At 46.7% G+C, this 20,136-nt stretch overlaps 1 protein-coding gene across 1 annotated transcript in view; it reads right to left on the reverse strand.

Annotated features, from left to right (window-relative positions):
• Positions 1 to 926: 926 nt before the first annotated feature.
• The window catches only part of EVA1C (eva-1 homolog C), a 33,777-nt gene continuing 14,567 nt past the window's right edge, over positions 927 to 20,136 (reverse strand). The window contains exons 3-8 of the mRNA XM_031065244.1: positions 16,609 to 16,732; positions 13,520 to 13,672; positions 6,288 to 6,431; positions 2,949 to 3,020; positions 2,233 to 2,325; positions 927 to 1,412 (exon numbers count right to left, since the gene is read on the reverse strand). Of these exons, the coding sequence (XP_030921104.1) occupies positions 1,015 to 1,412; positions 2,233 to 2,325; positions 2,949 to 3,020; positions 6,288 to 6,431; positions 13,520 to 13,672; positions 16,609 to 16,732 (984 nt within the window). The 3' untranslated portion in view covers positions 927 to 1,014. The remainder of the gene's footprint in view (positions 1,413 to 2,232; positions 2,326 to 2,948; positions 3,021 to 6,287; positions 6,432 to 13,519; positions 13,673 to 16,608; positions 16,733 to 20,136) is intronic.

Genomic DNA, 20,136 nt, shown 5'->3' on the forward strand with positions numbered 1-20,136 from the left:
AGCCAGGCTCTTGGGCTGTGCCGGCCTCTCCTGCAGTTTCCCAGTGCTCTGGTGACCTCAGCCCTCCGTCCAGCTCCTCAGCTTCTCTTCCTTCCGCTGATAGGATGCTGCTTGCTGGTGAGATTTTCCAGTTGAGCACAGGATTGTGCCTTAGTCATCTGAGCAAGGTCCCTTCCTCCCTTTAAAGCTTTTCCAGGATTAATTTGATTTTGTATCATCACTGTTTTCTTTCCCAGTGTTTCATACTACACTCTACCTGGGCACATGGCATCTAAGTGGGGAAGCACAGTGAACCCATGAAGTATTACCAGTAGGAAGTGACATTTTTCCTCCTTTTGTTCAGTAAATTCCCTGTGGGCTGCAGCAAAAATATTGGAGACATTTTTAAGACAGGAAGGCTGTTCTGGTTTCAGCTTAGACACATTACTGATTTAATTTGCTCTCCAACTGAAACCAAATCTGACTAGGCTAACAATTTTCAAGCGAAGATTGTGAACTGATAAGAAGTCCTGAGAATATGACCTGCATTGAAGTGCTGGCTCTAACCCTGCTTTAGGATCAGAAAAATGAACCCAGTGTTTCCCTTCAGTGAAGTGTTCTTGGCGTGTGGCAACTTCAAGAGTCCTTTATGAGAGCAGCAGCCATTTTGAAGCTTGTCCTTCACAGATTGGCCAGCACAGGTAGCAGCAGGAGCACATCTTGGGCAGGTCTGTTCTGATGGTTGAATACATCTGATTAAATGTTTTCCACCTTTTTTAATATTCCCGAACATGCATTTGGCAGTTACAGTGAAACTGTAAATTACAGTGGAAAGTAATCCGTACCATTAGTTAAAACTGTAGGGTGTTTTTCACAGAAGGATTTCTTGACAGTCAAGGGTATGAAACCCTCTTTTTATTGTATATATTTCTTTTTATTTTACAAATAATTATATTCACTGATAACGAAAGTTCCTTCACAGAAGGTACATTTTTTTTTTTTAAAAGGGGTAGAGTGTCATCCAAAATAAGCCATTTATTGTTCATTAATATAAAATGTATTCATATTCCTAGGGGGTGTCATATCCAAGCCACTGTTCATCCAGATTTCCTGTATGATCTGCTCCCTGCGCTCAATCCTTTCGGCCAGCTCCGCTGCCTCTGCCGAGTTATAACCTGAGTAAGGAGGTCTGTACAGTCCGTCTGGCTCATCCTGGGTGTCTGAAAGGGAGGAATCCTCCCCCTCCTCTTCCTCCTGCTCCTGTTCAGTGCTCCTGTAGGCTCTGGCGCTCTGTGGCACCAGCTGATCCCTCTTCCCGTGCAGTTTCCGGATGTCACCAGGACAGAGCACGCAGATCACTAAGGCACACAGCGTGAAGATCAACCCCACACAAACGCTGGACACAAAGAGCAGAGCGAGTCTTTCAGGGTGATCTGCAGGCAAGAGAGCCAGGCCTTAATGTCTGTGCAGACTGCCCAGGCTGGTTACAAACCCCAGCAGCCATTCCCCGGTGTTCCGTAGCCACAGGGCGCCCAAACCTCCTGACACTGCCCAACCCTGCCAGCTCTGCCTCTCCAACTGCTGGGCAAAAATCCATTCTGGTTATAGCACTGTAAAATAACAGCATGGCCCCAGCCCTTTGTGAGCAGCTCAGCGCTGTTGTCAGCCAGCTGCCAGAACTCTGCACGCCTTGTTTGGTCTCTCCAGCCATGCTGCCAGAACAAACAGGGCCATGAGCAGAGTGACTCTGGGCTCTGCAGGGCCTCAGCAGCACCTCCAGGCCAGGCTGAGGAGGGAGCACTTTTCTTCCTTTGCTCTTAGTGTTGCTAAGTCACAGAACCTGCTTCGTCTCACAGCAGAGAAGGCTGGCTTTGGGATGGCTTTTTCCTTTTTTCTTACTCCTTGATGATCCATGTATGTATGCAACCCAACCTTTCCAAAGATTGATGTCTCCAGTGCTCTCACACGTCAGGGCTGGGTTTTCAAAAGTACTGAACAACCAACAGTCCCCATCGAAAATTTAAAAATATCTTGGCTGCAGTTGCTAAGAGAGTTTGATTTCCTTCAAGGCAAGGAATATTCCCTGAATATCAACTATGCTGGGATTGTCTCATCCACAAGATTGTGATGATACTGTAATAATATCATTACCATAAACATGGGATTACTAGTTGTAACCTTTGGAGTTGATCCCCCCTTTTCCCACAATGCCACAATCCAGTGAGCCAAACAATGTGAGCCTCATTTTCCTACCTCTAATGTATGCGAAAGTAGCCAAGTAGTTGGAGCTAACAACAGTTCCATCTTTCTTTGGAAGCCTCGATTCCCTTGGATCAAGGTCGGCACCTGTGACACGAGGAGGTAAAGCAAATTCAGTGAAGTTACTAAACTGATGTTTTATAAACCCAGTAACTTTTCCACCCAAAACACAGGCAGGCCAGTGCTGTGCTCAAGGAGCTGCAGAACACTAGACCAAACAACTGCTGGTAAGTTAAATAGAGTAGAAATAACAAATTGTTGAAAATATCAAACGTCTAGAAAATGGCAAATTCATTTAAAAGAGTCTGTTGCCAAGTGAAACCCCTTGTGCCTATTCCCACTGGGGTTTCTGAAATAATTTTACTTCATGAGGCTTCACAGTTCTCCAGTGGCCTTCCCAGCCCAACCAGGCCATGTGCTCCTGTTACTGGGGACACGCATCAGGCTCATCCTTAACTTGCGGCCTTTGAGAGGAGCTGTTGTTGGCAAAACTTGTAAAAGATTCTCCACCCTGAAACAGCTACAGTTTCACTTTTACTCTTCCCAGCATGCTGGCTCTGGGCAGGTCACTCTTCTGCAGCTTTGCTGACTGCAGGACTCTGCTCACACCCCACTCCCAGGCTGTCCTCTGCTCTCCAATGGGAAGAGCAGCTCTCTCAGCAGGGTTTCCAGTGCTCCATCCCAAGCCCTGTGTCTGTGCTGGTACCTACCATCGTTCTGGTTGATGGAAGACTTGTTATCAGGGACCAGGGGGTTGACTGCTGTGAGGATAAATTTGGGAACTGCAGAGACAAAAGGTAAATTGTGTTCTGTTAGTTTTAAGAACCCTCTCCCCAGGTGATTCCGAATCCCACTGCTCACCCTGGGGTTGTTAACTGGGTTTCTGAGAGTGGTATTGAAGGTTGGACTCTATCTTGGAGCTCTTTTCCAGCATGAATGACTGTGTGGTTCGTGTGAAGCCAGGGCAGCTCTGGGCTGTGACTGGATTCATTCCAGCCTGCTCCAGGAACATCAGTGCGTCTCCATCCAGCCTGGCACCCTGCCCCTTGTCCTCAGCCCCTCAAGGGTGTGCCAGCCATGGATGGAGACAAAACTGGCCTCTAAATTCAGCACAAACTGGGCTACAGACAGATGCTGAGTTGCATTTAAACGCTGGGTTTGGAGGAGGATAATTCAGTGTCATTCTAAGATAAATGGTGAAGTCTTGTGTGATGTCATTTGCAAAGCCCTGAGATGGACAGTTGCTGAGGAGGGGAATCAACGAGCTGCATCTTTCTCATTTCATTATTTTATTCTCTTGATAAGTGTTCACAGCCTTCTTCAAGTAATTAAAAGAACTGCAAGCAGGTGCATTGTACAGGCATTGGGAGTTCACATGTTCTGTAATGGATGAGTGGCCCCTTCAGCCACCCAGACCTTGGCACCTGTTCCTGTGCTATGGGAAGGCAGATTGATTGAGTGATTGATTTTCAAACTGACAGGGGGGGTAAAAAAGGAAGAAATTTCAAGTATGACACTCACCTCTATCCCACATAGAAACACTTGCCAAGAAATAGTGTTGAGAGAGTTAAATGGAACAGAGGAGACTGAGGTTTGCAGCTTAGCATAGTTTTCGCTTGGAAAACAACTAAAAATAGCACTTCTTTCTCAGCAGAACTTTTCTTTCTGTGTGGGCTCAAAGTCAGAGCTGTTTCCTTTCCTGATGAAGGAATCCTTCTGGGAGTCTTAGCTCCTGTTTGCAGTGGAAGGCCAACAGATCGAGGGGTAAATAAGCTCATTTCTATTTTGTCCTGTACCTCGTGGTAGTTTGTAGCTGTTTTCCAGCAGCAGAATACTTTCCCTGGCATGTGGGGCAGACAGAAGCAGGATTGTTTCCAGCCTGCATTTGCAGGCCTGGCTGTTCTGAACAACATCCTGGGAGGATGCACCTTCTCCAGTGCAAAGCTCCTGTTGTGGCCTGGGGCTCCTTCACCTGTGCTGATGTTCCTCCTCCTAGGGGAGCTCCCCAGGGCTTCACTTGTTCTTTCCCCCTGTGCATTCAAATATTTATTGCAGGGGAATGTTTAGTTCAGAATGGCATGGACAGAAAGAGCCCCTGGCTGCTTGCATTGCTTGTGTTCATTGTGGTGCCTTTCAGATGCAAGGATTTGTCTGGTATAGGCTACATCAGGTCACTGAACAGAACAGCTGGGACCAGGATAGGAATTTTTATTAAGACAATCACATCTGTATTACAACTTGTGCCAGCACTGCTTTGGCAAGTAGGAGTCAGTCACCTCCTGCCAAAGGCAGCCCACAAAGGGACTCTGGTGTCCAGGGAGTGCTAAACACCACAGGGCTGAGGGAGCCTTGTTTCCTGAGAGAGGTTCCCTGATCCTCCACAGGATTCCCTGATCCACACCACAGGGCTGAGGGAGCCTTGTTTCCTGAGAGAGGTTCCCTGATCCTGAAGGGCAGGCTCAGCCAGAGCCAGGAGGTCCCACCTGGCACAGACAGGAGCTGATGCTGAGCAGATCTCTGGGGGCACTGAGACTTCAATAAACCAGCACCTCCCAGCTCCTGTCATGTTTTACTGTCAGGAATGAAGTGCCAGTGTAAGAATGCAGCCAGACACGCTCCCCATAAACAGCTGCTGAGCACTGGGTGGGCAGTGTGGGGTTTTTCACACTCCTGACCGTGCTAGAAATACTTTGAAGTGTGGCACGGCCCTGAGAACAACACTGCTGTGCTCTGTTGAGTTCCTGCCACTACAGGGGGAGATCTATTTGCATTATCTTGGGAAGCATCAGATTAGCAGGCATCCTCTAGTGAGGAGAATGAATGGAAACTGCCATTCTGGAATATTCTTCCCATGTTCCTTAGACGATTACAAAATAATCGGATCAGCAAATCATTGGCTAATGCTTCAGACTGCACAGCCCAGTAAGATTTGGCAGGAGAAAAACTCTTCCAAATGTGCAAGCAGCACAAAAGAACGCTATTTGTTACCCACGTGTTTTTGCAAAACCACATCCCTAAATAACAGAATGCGTAATTCCAGTGCTAACAAACAAACTCACTGCCTTTCTGGTACACAGACATGCAAAGAGGAAGAACTTCTTGTAATTAGAGAGAATTCCATTAGCTCATTCATAAAGGCAGCTGCACAATAATATAATGTATTGGTCCAATGGCAGATTCCCAGATCTCTCCAGTAATAGGAAGCTGAATTGCTGCACCACCTTTCACAGCTGACAAACCAATTCCTGGGGACACTGAAAATCTCCTGGGGCTCATTTTCCTCTGATCCTCAGGTAGAGGGGATCTGGCCATCAATCTTAGTGTTCTTAAAGCATGTCTCAGGTAACCTGTGCCCTTCGAGTGCTGCTCACGAGGGATGCAGCCACAGGACTCTGCAGGATGTACCTGTGGAGCTGCTCCTATTGAGGTGTTGTAGGGAATTCTGCTTGCCTCTTATGAAATTATATTAGTCTAGAGCAAACAATATGGAAAACTGTTCCCTCTTGTTTGAGGAATGAGCTGAAGTACTTTTCAGCCCTGCAAGGGATGTATAACCTCAAGCCTTTACTTTTCATAAACCTTCCCTTCCCTTTCCATGAGGAAGGAAACCCCTCTGTGAGGGAGAAGCTGCAGATGTACTCACATGAGTCGGGTTTCAGGACTGGCTTGTACACAGTGCTTCAATTATGCTGGGCTGTTTTACCTGCACTGATGCCAGGCAATGCCAGTTTGTTTTTCCTAGCTCTGCTGCAGGTGAGCTCTATGGAACAAACTCTTATCTTGATAGTATTTCTCAAAAATATTGAACTACACAGTTGATATTTTATGGTTGGTTGCATTTTTTATAGCAAAAACCCCCTTAATGCCAGAGTCTTTGTGAGGTGCCGCTGTGCCCAGGGGGTTGTTCACCTGTTTTGTACAGCTGTGTCACAAACTTCCTGTGATAAAGGGAAATGGGTATTTAGGAAGGCTCAGTGCCTGTATGCTGACATGTGTGTGTCTCTGCAAGCAGACACGAGGCCCTGGAAATGATGTGCATTTGCTCTTACCACATGCATAGCTGACATTTAGGGATTTTGTCACTCCAGGCAGGCACGGACTCCCAAAATCCCGGCTAGTGACAATGACTTTGCATCTCTGTTTCCCATAGCACCTTTTTGATAACACTTCCAGCGCTGTGTAAGACAAACAGTCTGAAAGAAAAAATGCACACAATAAATATACAGCACCCTGGTGCTATCTGAGATGAGAGCTGCTGGATGCATGACTAGAGACAAAATCTGCACCTGATCTCAGGTGTAACTTGGCCTTAGCAGGACCTCAGGGTTAAATATTAAGATTTGTCAATGCAAGGAAGTCAGGTGCAATACAAATGTGAACTTGCAGCGAGGTAACTCTCCCATGTTGCCTTACAGGTGCGTACTAAGGGTGCAGAAAGTCTCATCAAGCTCCAAACAGGTGCCCAATGTAAGGTCTCAATGTTCCATTCAGGATGTGTTGGAAAGAATGAGCGCATCCAAGCAGCTCTCCATCTATGCCATCTCACATCTAGAGAGATTAAATGCTCTTTCCAAGTCTGTTTCTCAGTCCTGGGTTACTGAGATGACTCAGCTGGAGATCCAAGTTCAGTTCAAGTCAGGTGAGATCAGTTTTTATGTGTTGCAGCAGCTCAGGTTACAGGGAAGTTCAGGGTATTAAAAAGTAGCTTTTGGTTTGCTATGAAGAGGTCAAAATGGGCTCAATATTTAACCAGGGAAACGTGTGCCTTCCAGTAATGGGTTTTGCACTGGAGCTGAAATTATTTGAGTGGGAAAGTGTGTGAGTCACACTCTGCTTTAAAAAAAAGAACATCTCTAAATGTGATTAAGTTATTTGTATCCACATGAGCTAAACTCCAAGCCACAAAGCAAAAAACACCCTGTAGTTTTGGTTTCTAAACAGAAAGGCTGCAGAAAGGACAAGTGTGGAGGCAGTAATACTTCTCTGAATCTTGGTGCATCGCCCCACAGACTGCAGCTTTCTGTGTATGCCAGATGTTTCACTCCAAGCTTCTGAGGCAAGGGGCTCTAAAGGTCTGGAATGTCATTGTCTGGGGATTAAAATAGTCCCTACAGTAAAGGATGGCCTCCAGCCACCTGCAACTGCAGAAGCTCAGTTGTGCCTCTGTAGAGGAAGGACAAACACTGTTTGCAAAGATACTCCAAAGGTTCCACGAATCTGTTTGAACAGAAGAGAAGGTTTGAGACTGAGTTCTTGACATTTAATGTTTGAAAATGGGGCAGATTTGTGATTTTTGGAGTTAACTCCCTGACACCAGTACTAAATAAGTCCTATACCTGGGCAAAGCTATCAGGAGATACTGGGCTGATCTGTCATGGGGTGCTTTGGACATGGATTTTAGGACAAAACTCTTTGACTTTTCAGAGACCTAGAATCCCAATACCTGTGTGTCCCAAGAGAGTGCTGGGAAGGCAGGGAAGGGCTGACCTAAAGCACTGAGTAGTTCTGATTAAGTAACTCAGCTGTTTTAGTTTCCCTCCCTGGCAATTCCAGATGAGTGAGGATATATTTGGATGGATGTTTTAGGCTTACTTTGGCAAGTACAAAACCAGCTGGTGAATATCAGGAGGAGTTGTCAAGTGGTTAATAAATTAATAGATTGGGAGCACAAAAGCAAACTGGCAAACCGAATTATGTTTTCTATAGAATTTCCTGCCCTGGGAGCTACTCTTGGTGCCTTATAAAGCCAGGAGGATGCTGTGCTGATGGTTTTCTACATATTCAGTGATATGGCAGGTGTATGTTTCATTGTGCCTTTGCTCATGTTTCTGTGGGACTGAGTAGCTTCTTATCCTCTCTATCCATGTTGGATTTGGCTCCTCTGCCTCAGGAACCAGTCATTATAGCCTGCAGGTTCTGGGCAGGCCAGCTTTGGAGAGCCCCCAAGGCTTGCCTGGTGTCACAGGTGAGTAAATGCAAACTGGGCCTGCTTCTTCTGCAGGACAGGACAGACATTACCTGGAAAGTGTTGTAACACAAAAAAACTTATTTAAAACTTGGTGCATTCTGAAAAGGTTTTGGGTTTTGGTGATTTAGTAAAAATTCCTGTCTGGTTTCCATGTGGCCTTGCTACCTTCCTAGCAGTTGTATGATGGGATTAACTTGAATAACTAACTCTCCTCCTGGTCCAACACCTTATTGCAGTGACTGAATGAGGAGAGGTCAGGCTGTGTTTGGAGTAAAGGAATCCCATGGAATGGCCCCAGAGACACCATGAACTGGGAGATGAACATAAATACACCACGTGGCTTCTTCCTGACCAGGTCTTTTTGGTGTGCATAGCTATCCCTGGGGTCTGTCAGACTGGTACATCCATTTTCCATAAGCTGCCTCTGGAGAGACACATTCCCAGAATGCTCCAAGGCTGGTGGCATCCAGCGGTGGCGGACAAGGCAGCAGTGTGTGCCTGGGAACGCTCTCCATTCTCCATGCCTCTCTCCCAGAGCTGCTTGTGACACACCCAGGCTGTCGTGGCTCCTTTGTCCCAGACCCTGCTGTGGATGGCACGGGGACACGGGTGTCAGGAAAGGTTCTCAATGCAGCAAGAAAGTATCCAGTCTGACTGCAGCTATTTAACAGTTGGAGCAGAAAGCCTTGTTTCTGCAGGAAAGGCTCTTTCAGCTCCCTAATTAGCTTTGTTTTGGAAAGTTTTGGCATGCAAATGACATGCCATAAATCACACAGGCTTTAATGAGAAGTAATTTGTCTTCTGCTTTCTTAAAGCTGCTCTCAATTCAGACAGGAGGAGCTTTCCCTCCCTTCTTGCCACCCTGCCACACAAAACCTGCAGGTGCCGGGGCATCTTGTGCCTGTGTCAACCTCTCCAAATGCTTCCAGCTGCTTTCATCCCCAACTGCTCCTCCCTTACTGTGCCCACACACAGAAGAATAAGGAGCTGGCTTTTAAAATCAACTGAAAGCAAAGATTTCACACCTCCAAATCAGGATGGCTTGTGCTTTGTGGAGCCCAGAGATCAGCTGTGGGGACATGAACGGACAAGGGGAAACTGTGGAGTTTGGAGCAAGCTGAGGCTGCAGGCTCCTAAAGGAAGTTGCTGAAATAAGATGGTAATTTATGCAAGAGCATGGCACACAGGGTCCTGCCTGTGCATCAGAAAAGGGCCACTGGAACTGCTGATTCCAGCAGAAACACACAATGTGAGCAGCAGCACTTGTGTACAAAAACAAAGCCCCAAACTTGGTGTCTCTGTCCTGCTTGCAGATGTGAGTGCAGAGTGGGGGGTCCATCCCACCAAGGGCCAGGTGTGGCTGGATCTCCATCTCCTGAGAGCAGGAACCACACTCCCAGCTCCTGCACAGGCACGAGCTCCTGTTAGACTTGAGGGCCAAGGGTACTTTCCAAACCCTTCACAAATGTGAGCCATGACAAAAATTGACCCAAGAAACCCCTGAACTGCTGGTAAAGAAAACATTACTGGTTGAAGGGATGTGTGTCTCAGCGTGCTCCAAGCAAATTCCACCAGCAAAATCTGTTCATCTCAGAGGAAAGTTATTTGGACTCTAAAAATGGTGGCTGGTCTCCTCCTCCCTTCAAACAATCACTCCTCATCCTGCTGCTGCACTGGAAACCTCTTCTTTTAAGGGAGTTTTGTCTTGACAACATTCACTGGGGCAGAGGGGTGCAATGGCTCCTACTGGCACCTCTTGGGGCCCGAAGCACCAATTTATCTTCTCAGTTTGCTCAGGCTGACACAGGCAAGGACCTTTCCATAGCTGATGTGTGCACCTAGAGAGAGCTGACTTAAGGAGTTTTGTGGTGGAAGCAAAACTGAACTGTTTTACCCTTACTTTTGCATCCACAAAATTCATTTGGTTCCTGTCTCCCATGCCCAGAGTGCCAGGGCAGTGTGGAAGCATTTCCAGATCTGCCTAAAGCTGCTTGTACCTTCCCAGGGCACAGGCAAAGAGAGAGAAACCAAAAGCTTTTCAATCAGTCAGTGAATAAGAGGCCCTTTGAATTGGCTACAATATCCAAGCAAACAAACAAACAAAAATAATCACAGCATCATAGAATCCTGTTACATTAAAAAAATCATGACACCTGGTTGGACTGGAAGGAACCTGCAGGATTTTGAAAATCCCCCTTGCTTGACTTGCTCAGCCCTTGTTCTTACCTGAATTGCACTGGGAATAAAGCGGAGAGCAGGCAAAGCCCAAGCCCAGGGTATGCCTTGGCACAGTGCAAGCTGTGAGGAGAGTTTGAATTCTCCACGTCCGCTCTGAACCCTCCAAAGTGGGGCTGGGTAAAAGAGAGGGCAGTACTGGAAGGAGCCCCACCTTGCAGCAATGAGAACCGTGGCAGGGCTGTAACTCGGGGCTCTGCTGGCCGTGGTGCTTGAGGGAACACACATCTGACCAGCCAGTGTGCATCCAGAGAATTTCTGGGAAGGATATTGCAGTGTTCTGGCTTGCAAGTTGAACCTGGAGACGACCTGCTACTAAGCCTTCTTTCAAGTATTTTCATGTATTAACAAGAGTAATTTATTATTTGAGAGGTGTTTGTTGACCTGAATCTTCCTGGTGCTCTCTATGGTAACCTGTTCTGGCAGAATTCTTTAACTTTTTCTGACCAATAAATTTTCTGTTTCCTCATGCACATGTTAGTACAAATAGAAAAGAGATAATGGGTCAGAAAAGGCAGCAATTCTCACAGGAACAAACTGCTATGGTTTCCTGTTGGGGCACAATGGATTCCTCTAGGCAGAACAGACAATCTGCTCCAGAACCACACCCAGAATTTTCTTGTGAAGTTTTTGATAGTCTTAGTAAAACAGCAAAGTTGCTGGCTGGAAATTCTGTACAGGTTTAACAGTGCCAGGCATTGGGACAGCTGCAGAAGCTGGCTTTTACCATCAAACTGGCTCAGAAAACCAGCTCCATGACTAGATACTCATGCTAAATGTGGAGGCTCAGGGTCCTACAAGTGCCCAAGGCCACACAGATACCTCCCACAGCAGAGATGGATTTATATAGTTTATTTCCTATATGGGAAAGAGCCTTTATGCCAAAGAAATGTTATGTTTTCCTGGGTTCCCTTTGAAGCAAAGCTCTGAAAATCTGTCAGCTGATTTACAGGTGGTTCACAGAACAGCAGTGCTTGAGAACAGAACCCAAAGCTGCTGTCTGTCCCTGCTGTCACACACACCAGCAGGCAGCCACCATCTCGAGGAGCATCCCATCAATACCCAGCACACCTGGCAGGACCCCATCAGGTATGGAGAGATGCAGACCTTTGGAGCTCACCAGAGACTTTCTGGGCCTGTCACTGGGACCTGTGGGTGACTTCTCTTCTGCACAGTGCTACAAAAATCACCTCACAGTTTCTCTGTGATGCAGTGAAAGAGCTGGAATGGCTTGAGCGCTGCCCTTGGGCTGAGTTGCACCAGTGTGAGCAGAAACAACAATGGATGTGTGTTGGAGCCTTTCAGCTTTTGGTGCAAACATAAATGGGTGCATGGGTTCTGATTCAGGAGGGAAGAGCTGCCTCAGGTCATTACATTCAAATCACCAATTGTTTGCTCTGAGAGAAAGGTGCACAGTCATTGCAGAAATCTAATCATGCACCCACTCGCATCTGTAGGTGCTTAAACAACCACATAAATGAGATTCAGGCTCGAGACAGAGAGATCTGGAGCCAGTTGGGTCTGGCTCCTATGTGCCAAGTTTTCTGTGATAACTGAATGTGAGCTCCCACACCACACAGGGGCTTTTGGAAATTCCAGCAGAATTCCTGCAGAAAGTCCCTGGTACCACACAGGAAGCGGCCAAGCACTGCCATTAAGTAGTGGGAAATCCATACAAGGATCTACCCTCTGTAGACCTGCTTTGTGTTTGTCTCAGGTTTTATGCCCCCTCCTGCTGTCCTAGGCTGCTTTACATAGCATGGAACCAGTGCCAGCCAGGGTGCTGCTGCACAGCTGCTCCTGCACGGGGGCCACAGCAGAGCTTGTGGCTGTCGCAGATTCTTTCTCTTTATCCTCGGAAACTTCATCCTTTAGGAAAGTTTGCAAGATTCTGGTCTGTGAACTGTGAGTGCTGACATTGGAGGCAAGGGAGGGATGTTGAGAGGTCAGTGAAGTGCAAGACATGACTGTGGTGGCAGCCTGTCCTGATCAGAGAGGCTCTGCCCTGCCTTGTGTCACCCGTTAATGCCACTGTCATGAGGGGTGTGGAGGCCTGTCAGACACCTGCTAAAATGTTTTCTTCACAGAACAGACAGGCACAGCTAAGTCTGTGTGAAGGCCCAAGAGAGCCAGTGTGAAACACAGACCTGGCAATATTAAATAGATTCTTGTCTAAGAACAGATTGTGATTTTCAGCCAATAAATTTTTAATAGCATCTATGTAACTAAATAGAAACATTGGCTTGCAGACAAAGGGCTCTTAAGATTAATTAGTGATCTCTTCTTGATGTCCAGAGATGCTTCTCATAGGCAACACGTAAAGCATGTTTCTTAGGAGCAATGTTAGGCCTTTGCACAGGGCTGGTGTCAGTCATGCCAGCCCTTCCCTGTGTGGTACCAAGGGGTTGGAGCAGCACCCTCATCTCGTGCTGGCCTTCTCATGGTGTGCAAAGTTACCGTCCTGCCCTTGGTGTCACCACTGAACCTGTTATTCAGTTTAGTCCTAGGTACAGAGGGCATTCTTGACTTGGTGCCAGAGAGAAGTCCCAGGTACATTTAACTCCCCAGTGTGCCACCACAGCCTTGGGCTCTGATCATACAACAGCATCCAAAGCAATGGCCCTGCCCCAGGGACCCTCTGTACAGTCTGCAGCTAGTGCAGGGAATCTCTGGCACAAACAGGCATCAGAGAACAAGGAGCAGTAAGACACATAATGATGACACTTGGGTCACCTGGTCATTGTCAGAAGCTGGAGGGAGAAGAGAGACCAACAGCTGATATTTATAATATGTCACCTAAATTCAAGACAGGCAAGGGAACTAGTTCTTGATGCTAATCATACTAAGAACTGATTAGCTATATGAAAGTTCATTACTTTGTGAGAAAGTGCATTTCTCACTCTATGTTCCTCCCTCATATTGGGCAATTTGTTTGAGTTTCAGAAATGATCTCTCTCACTTTTCCATCACGGATGCTTTCAAAACACCATTGCTCCTGCGGCTGAAGTTTCTCCCCACCTGTGTTCCTGTTCCCTGTGCTCCTGCCTGGAGAAGCCCCTCGGTGGTGCCCAGACATACCAAAGGGGGGTGTGTGCTCCGCCTGTGTTGAGCAGACGCTCTCCTCGTGTGCCCATCTGCCATAGGTGGCCGAGTAGATGATCAGGAACTTGGATTCCTGACAGTGGAGCTTCAGTTCCTGGTTCTCACATGCTGATTTGGTTTTGTATTCAGCTAAAGTAGAAGCAAACAGCAATATGATAGCGTGAGGCAATTTAAATAGCTGGGCTGTTAATAGCAGATAGCAGCAGGACAGAAACAGCTTTCCTACAAATGCTGTTGCAAGTGGCACGTGGCACCTGTACAGCCAGACACAAAGTCAAGAGCAGAGAGCTCCTTCCAAAGGAATTGTGCCCAAATGACTGTCTAGAGCCTGGGCTCCATCTTGAACAGAACAGTAAACCCTAATTTTGCCAATCTCCTTTCCCAGTGAAACAGCCTCCCTGCTTTCCTGGCTTTCTTTGCACTCCTGCTCAGCAAGAGAAGCTTCACCCTTCCCTTTTGTGTCTCCTGGGGACCCTGTTGCATTCTGCACGGGCCTCAGCCACCTGGCACTGCTCAGTGACAGCGCTGGGCGAGGCAGGGACAATGGCAGGACACAAGGGCAGGACACAAGGGCAGGACAGGTCCCCATCCCAGCCACACAGTGCTCTCAGCTGTACCTGCACTGCTCCACAAGGTCACTGCCTTTCCCTGGGTGGCACCATCCAGCAAGGGCTCATTTCAAAGTCTGGCTGGCAAAGTGCTGTGATTTAGGAGCCTGAAATAATCCCCCCTCCCCTGCTCAGCTGGCAGAGGCACCCTGGCAGCACCCTCAGCAGAGGTGGGGAGGCACTGAGCTCATCTTCATGGCTTATCCCTCCTTTCAATCTGCCACCCGGCCAGCAGGGCTCTTCCTGGCCTAAGCAGCCGCTCTGCTGGTGGCACTCCACCTTCTTAAGTCCTTCTGGTTGAGCTGTGGCCAACCCTTTTTACTGCAGATAAGGTCAGGGAGAAGAGTTTATTCCCCTCCAATTTTTCTGTCCTCAAAAATGTGAAAACAGGAAAAGGAGATTCCTGAGCTGAGCAGAAGAAAAGGGAAACCTCATTGTTAGTGAGTGGTGTCCCTGTGAGTGGAGGGTGGATGCTGGTTCTTTGGGAGCTGGAGAGATAAACCTCCTCTTTACTCATGAATGAAAACATTATTGTTTCATCCAGAACAGAACAGATAAAGCAATGGGTTCATGTTCTTTGGTAACATTCCAGCTTTTTCCATTCGCGCTCATCAACAGCCACAAACTTAAGTGTAAAAAGTGATTTTGAAAAATATTTTGAAAACATTTTAGAAAACACTTGGCCTGCTGCAGGTTGTGACTTGTGCAGAAGCACCTGCCATGCTGTGCACACACAAACAGGCCAGAAGCCTGGGGTCTGTGCCCAAGGACTGACTGAGAGCCTGCAGCTGGACCCTGAGTTTGCCTGGCTGTGCTGGAGAGGCTGTGGAAGTTCGTACGACCCCAAGTGGTACCAGGCAAGGAGAAGAGCCTGACACAAACCTCTGCAAAGATATGGCAGCAATAATTCTAAATAGCTGAAAAACCAAGGGATTTAGGCAACTGCTTCAGTGCCCACTTGAAGGCAAGGGGACTGCAAAATATACCTGAAGTTATCCTGAAGGGATTTCCTGAGTAAGGATGTTTTCCATTGCTAAGACTAACAATATTGGGATCTTACCCACAAATATAAATTTCATGTCACTAGAAATCCTGTCATTTGCACTGGAATTGGACTATTCCTCAATTCTGAAGGCAGCAGCTGCTGTTGAATACTCTTTTGACCAGCTTTTTAAAAATTCAGATCACAGAAAATACTATATACTCAAAGAAGCTCCCCTCCCATGGGAAAAAATATTGAGCAGCTTCTGAAAGTAATGAACAGGATCCCAATTCACTTTTGATTAGCAAAAAGAGATTTCTAATGACACAGACACTGCTATGATATTCAAATCCATCTACTATTAATAATGGAGTATGAAACTACTTCTAGTAATTGCAATATACAAAAATAATTAAACTATTGATATAATAAAACAGATAATGAACATTTTCAATTTCATGCATTTTTCCCCCCTAATGATTGTCCCACTGTATCTCCCTGGGAGTTCCTGAGTCAGTGCTTTACCAAAGGTAACATCTGCCTACTCCCCTCCATCTCTCTGCTCTGACTTCCATTTTCCATTGTGAGCTGCCCCTTCAGTTTGCTTGCCACCTGCTCCTGTTCTGCCACTGATATCTATCTTAGTGCCCTGATCAAAGAAAACCCCTTGGTGCTTTCTCTGAGGTTGGTGTTTCTGTGTTGGCTGGTGAATCCACCCATAAATCAGCACTCAGCTGTTTTCTTTGGGACCCACTGCAGCCACACCGGGAATTCACTGGGAAGAACTGAGCCCCCAGGCTACTGGAGCTTGTTCTCACATACCACAGCAAGAACAGGAACGATTAAAAACCACCAGTAAAGGAAACCTCATGAGGATTATCTTAATCGTTCTTCCCCTTTCTCATGTTTACAAAGTGGATTCTCTTGAGGCAGGATTTGTCCCTAAACATATCAGCATCGAATACCTGCACAGAGCACAGGTGATTCTACAATAAAAGCCTCTACCCAAGTCAGCACATGTATCTTCTGGCCATTATTCTATAAACAGCAGGTATTTTTGAATCTTTGAAAGCTTTGGGCCCAGCTCCCTAAGTATTTTTTGCATATTCCTTCCTAGGATACCTTCTGCATTTGGATCCTTAGGCCAAGCATCTGGTTTTGCTGCTCAGCTCTTTCTAATATGACATTACCATTACTATCTCACTGAAAATAATTTCCATAACATTTTTCCTTTCTGGTCTGATGTCTGACATCTGCCCCTGCCAAACTGCACTGGTCATTAACCTGGCAGCAAGCACCCTGAAGCTGCAAACACAATGGAGAGCTAAGGTAAAGTAGAAAAGAACAATTTGTTATCAATCCAAGAGCCCCAAAACCTCACACGGATTTATGCAAAGCCTCGTGCAGCGGCATTTTAACCAAAACAAGCAACAAAACACGCAGAAAAACACATTTGCCTAATAAAGATTACTTACTAGGTTTGCATTTAAAGGAGACAAGGAGGAATTTAGTGGTCCCTGGACACAGATCAGGCCCAAAAACCCGACTATTGACAAGGAGCTGGCAGGATCTCAGGTTTTGGCATTCATCCAGTACTTTCTAGAACAATGGGCAAAAAGGATAGTCTTGACAACAAGGTATGAAGCTATACAGCAATGAAAACATTTAGTTGTACTTTGTTCTACACAGGAGAGAAATCACAACTTTTAGGCTGCAAACATGTAAGAAACATCTGCATCATTGGATCCAGGCCACAGCTCCGCTGGGCTTGGAGTCATGGCCAGCTTTATGGGAACCATTCATCACAGCCACCCTCACAGAAATCAGGATGTCACCAACTTCTTGTTGTTTGTCACTTTTCCCTCTGCCCCTGGGGAGGCTGGCCAAGGTCCCCTGAGTGCCACCACAGTCTCCATGGTGCAGAGCACATGCAAACACACAGAGCCCCCAGCTGTTGTACTTGAGGCACTCATACACTCCTGAGCACATTTATGGGAGTGCAATGTCCAAGGAAAGCAACAAAAAAGGAGTCTTCTTAACCACTTCTTGCTCTGCTTACATGGGCCTGAACATGCTGTGTAAATAATCTTCACTGACTAATGACAAGTGCCACTCAAGCTGTAAGCCATGTGTAGGAGCTCCTGTTTAAGGGACAGTTCCTTCTCACTTGCAGTTACACACATTACCAGGTATTCACCTGACTTGCCACCAGCAAATTTCAGAATTGGTTTGATTGCAGAGCACAGATGTGCAAGTCTTTCCTCAGCCTCCTTGTCTGGTTTTGTGGGGTGTTTTCAATGCTGTTCTAAGGCCATATCTACTCCACATTTACTGGCCCAGCAATATATCCTGGTTCTTACAGTGCGGCATCCCTGGGAGTCGCAGCAGAGCCAGACCACCAGCAGGGCAGCAGTGTCATGCACAAAGTGTTGTGTGGACTCCCTCCCAGTCTAGCAGAAGGACTGAGTGCCTGTACTGCTCACACTGGTGCTCCCATTCCAGCTGTGCTCTTGGAACTGGAGCTGCAGGAAATATGAACACATTGCCAGGGCCAGTCTGTCCAGCTTTTAACAGTCACAAGCCAAACACCTAAAACCACCCAGGTTAAATGCAGCAGTGCATTTAGGAAATTCTTATTCACCTCCAAAACTCAATTAATGGAGGGCCTTTCTGACACTGTTTCTGGATAGTCTGTGTGGTTGTACACAGGATTCATGATGTTTAAAATCATAGCAGGCTGTGACAAAGTAGGGTGTTTGTTATCTCCAGGTCACCCCACTCTTAACAGGAGTAACTGTATTAACCATTCTGATAGTTTGAGGTAGTCACTCAAAATCTATGGAAATTTCACTTTTTTTCTCATCAGAAGAGGTCTCAGTGATACCAAGAGACCAAATCACAAATTTCCCACTGTGGTGGCACAAGCTGCATTGCTATTTCCAGGCTGAGAGAGCTGGCAGTGGCTGGATCTCTGTGTCATCACTGGAAACCTTCCCTCCCAAGCAGCAATGACACACATTGGCAGCACACTGCAGTGACCCTGCAGCTCCCATTGTCAGGGGAGAGGACATGCATCCAACACTTTTACAGCATTAAATGCACTCTAAAGAGTTTAAAAGGGAAGGAAAGCACAGCAGACTTAATTTTATCAGTCAATTTTCCTTTTACAGAGTTGCAAGTCAAAAAAATAACTCCTCCTCAATTGGGACAGTTCTGGAAGGGACCAGTGAAACAGAGTTACGTTTTTAGTAAATAGAGATAGCTGTCCCCTGCTGAGTCACCTTCTGTTTGCACCTGAGCTGAATCATCTCCTGTGCATCTGTTTGTGTTTTCTCCTGCCTAATGTGAACAGCCCTGTCATGATGCTGTGCAGAGCACGCAGCCACAGAAGCAAACAGTGATACCAAAATAGCACGAGGCAGTCGCTGTCTGCAGCCAGACCCAGCTTTGCATGAGCCCTCTGACAAGAGTTCTCTGTGATACAGAGTGCCTGTGGTGCTTCCTCCAGCCACGGGGCATCATCAGCTGCCTGTGCACACTGCAGAGCCACTCCCAAAGGGAAGGGAACGAGGGATGAGGTCACTGCTGCTCTTTTCTAAGAAATCACTTTACAAGATGTAACAGAACTGGAACTCCCTGAGATGCAGAGCATTTGTATGTGACACAAATTCACGGCCTTGCCAAAATGCTTTCATGCCTTTGATCAGCCACAGTGCCCAAATGATGAGGGTAGTTTATATAACAGTTACCCCATGCTGTGTTTATTATATTCCAGGGGGAAAACTGCCCATGGAGACCTCACAAAGGCACTCACAAGCCCAAAATAATAGTTGGTGCCACTTTACTGCAGCCAGCAATATAACATTAAGGATGCATCTGGCCTGCTGTTTTTGGTGGGGAGATGTACTTTCACATGGCCCATAGGTCATGTCTGGAATGTCCTTAGAAATTGCAGCACATCATGGGTGAGCCACACTTATAAAACTGCCCTAACACTGTTTCTAGAGAGAAGATATTACTGCCAAGCCACTTCATAATACCCTTCAGCTCAGTAGTGGTGGGAACAGACAGTCCTTGATGTCAAGAAGGAACGTGTGGCCTACAGACAGAAATGGAGCTGCAAACTCCATCAAGACTTCTGTAAAGCATTTACAAGTTTAACAAACAGAACATGTTCAGACTCCACTGACTACTCATTTTTGCAAGGATTACTGAATTTGGAACAACACTGGGTATTTTTCACTAAGATGGAACAAGCCTTTGACAGCAGGGTGAGTCAGACCTTGTTACAAAAGTGTCTGCAACAGAAAGTAATAATTGATGAAGTATAAATCATTTTAAGCTATACTGAAGCAGGCCCAGAAAACAAACCATAGGATGTTGCTGATACAAATCAGGCAGTCACAGAAATGCAGGTACCTGCAGAAATTCTTGGGATTTGCTGTTTAGCTGTTGCTGTGCCTTTTCAGTGAGGGAAGACAGGCATGCAACAAGCCAAATGCCACCCAGCATGTCATCTTATTAGCTGGATTTGTACCCCTGCTCTGTCCAGTGCTTGTATCCTCCCCTGGGGTCAAGGAGGGCCTGTGTGATAGATTAGGACTGGTCAGCTCAGTCATGGCCAGCCCTTGAATGGAAAGGAGCGGGCTGTTTTAGGAAACTGTAGGAATGGGGTTTCCAAAGCAAGGCTGATCACAATGGAAGGCAATCTCCAAAGCTCTCACAGTCATTGGTCAGGAGATTAGGACTGGTCAGCTCAGTCATGGCCAGCCCTTGAATGGAAAGGAGCGGGCTGTTTTAGGAAACTGTAGGAATGGGGTTTCCAAAGCAAGGCTGATCACAATGGAAGGCAATCTCCAAAGCTCTCACAATCCCATGGTAATACCCTGCTTACCGGACAAACCCTTCCAGCTGTAACACTTTGGGTGGTGAACTGCCATAGCTACAGAGCTGTCTCGTTCAAGGTTGAGAACACTTGCACAGAAACAGCAGGGAAACCACTG

Source organism: Geospiza fortis, unplaced genomic scaffold (assembly GCF_000277835.1).
Source record: "Geospiza fortis unplaced genomic scaffold, GeoFor_1.0 scaffold514, whole genome shotgun sequence".
Classification (NCBI taxonomy): domain Eukaryota; kingdom Metazoa; phylum Chordata; class Aves; order Passeriformes; family Thraupidae; genus Geospiza; species Geospiza fortis.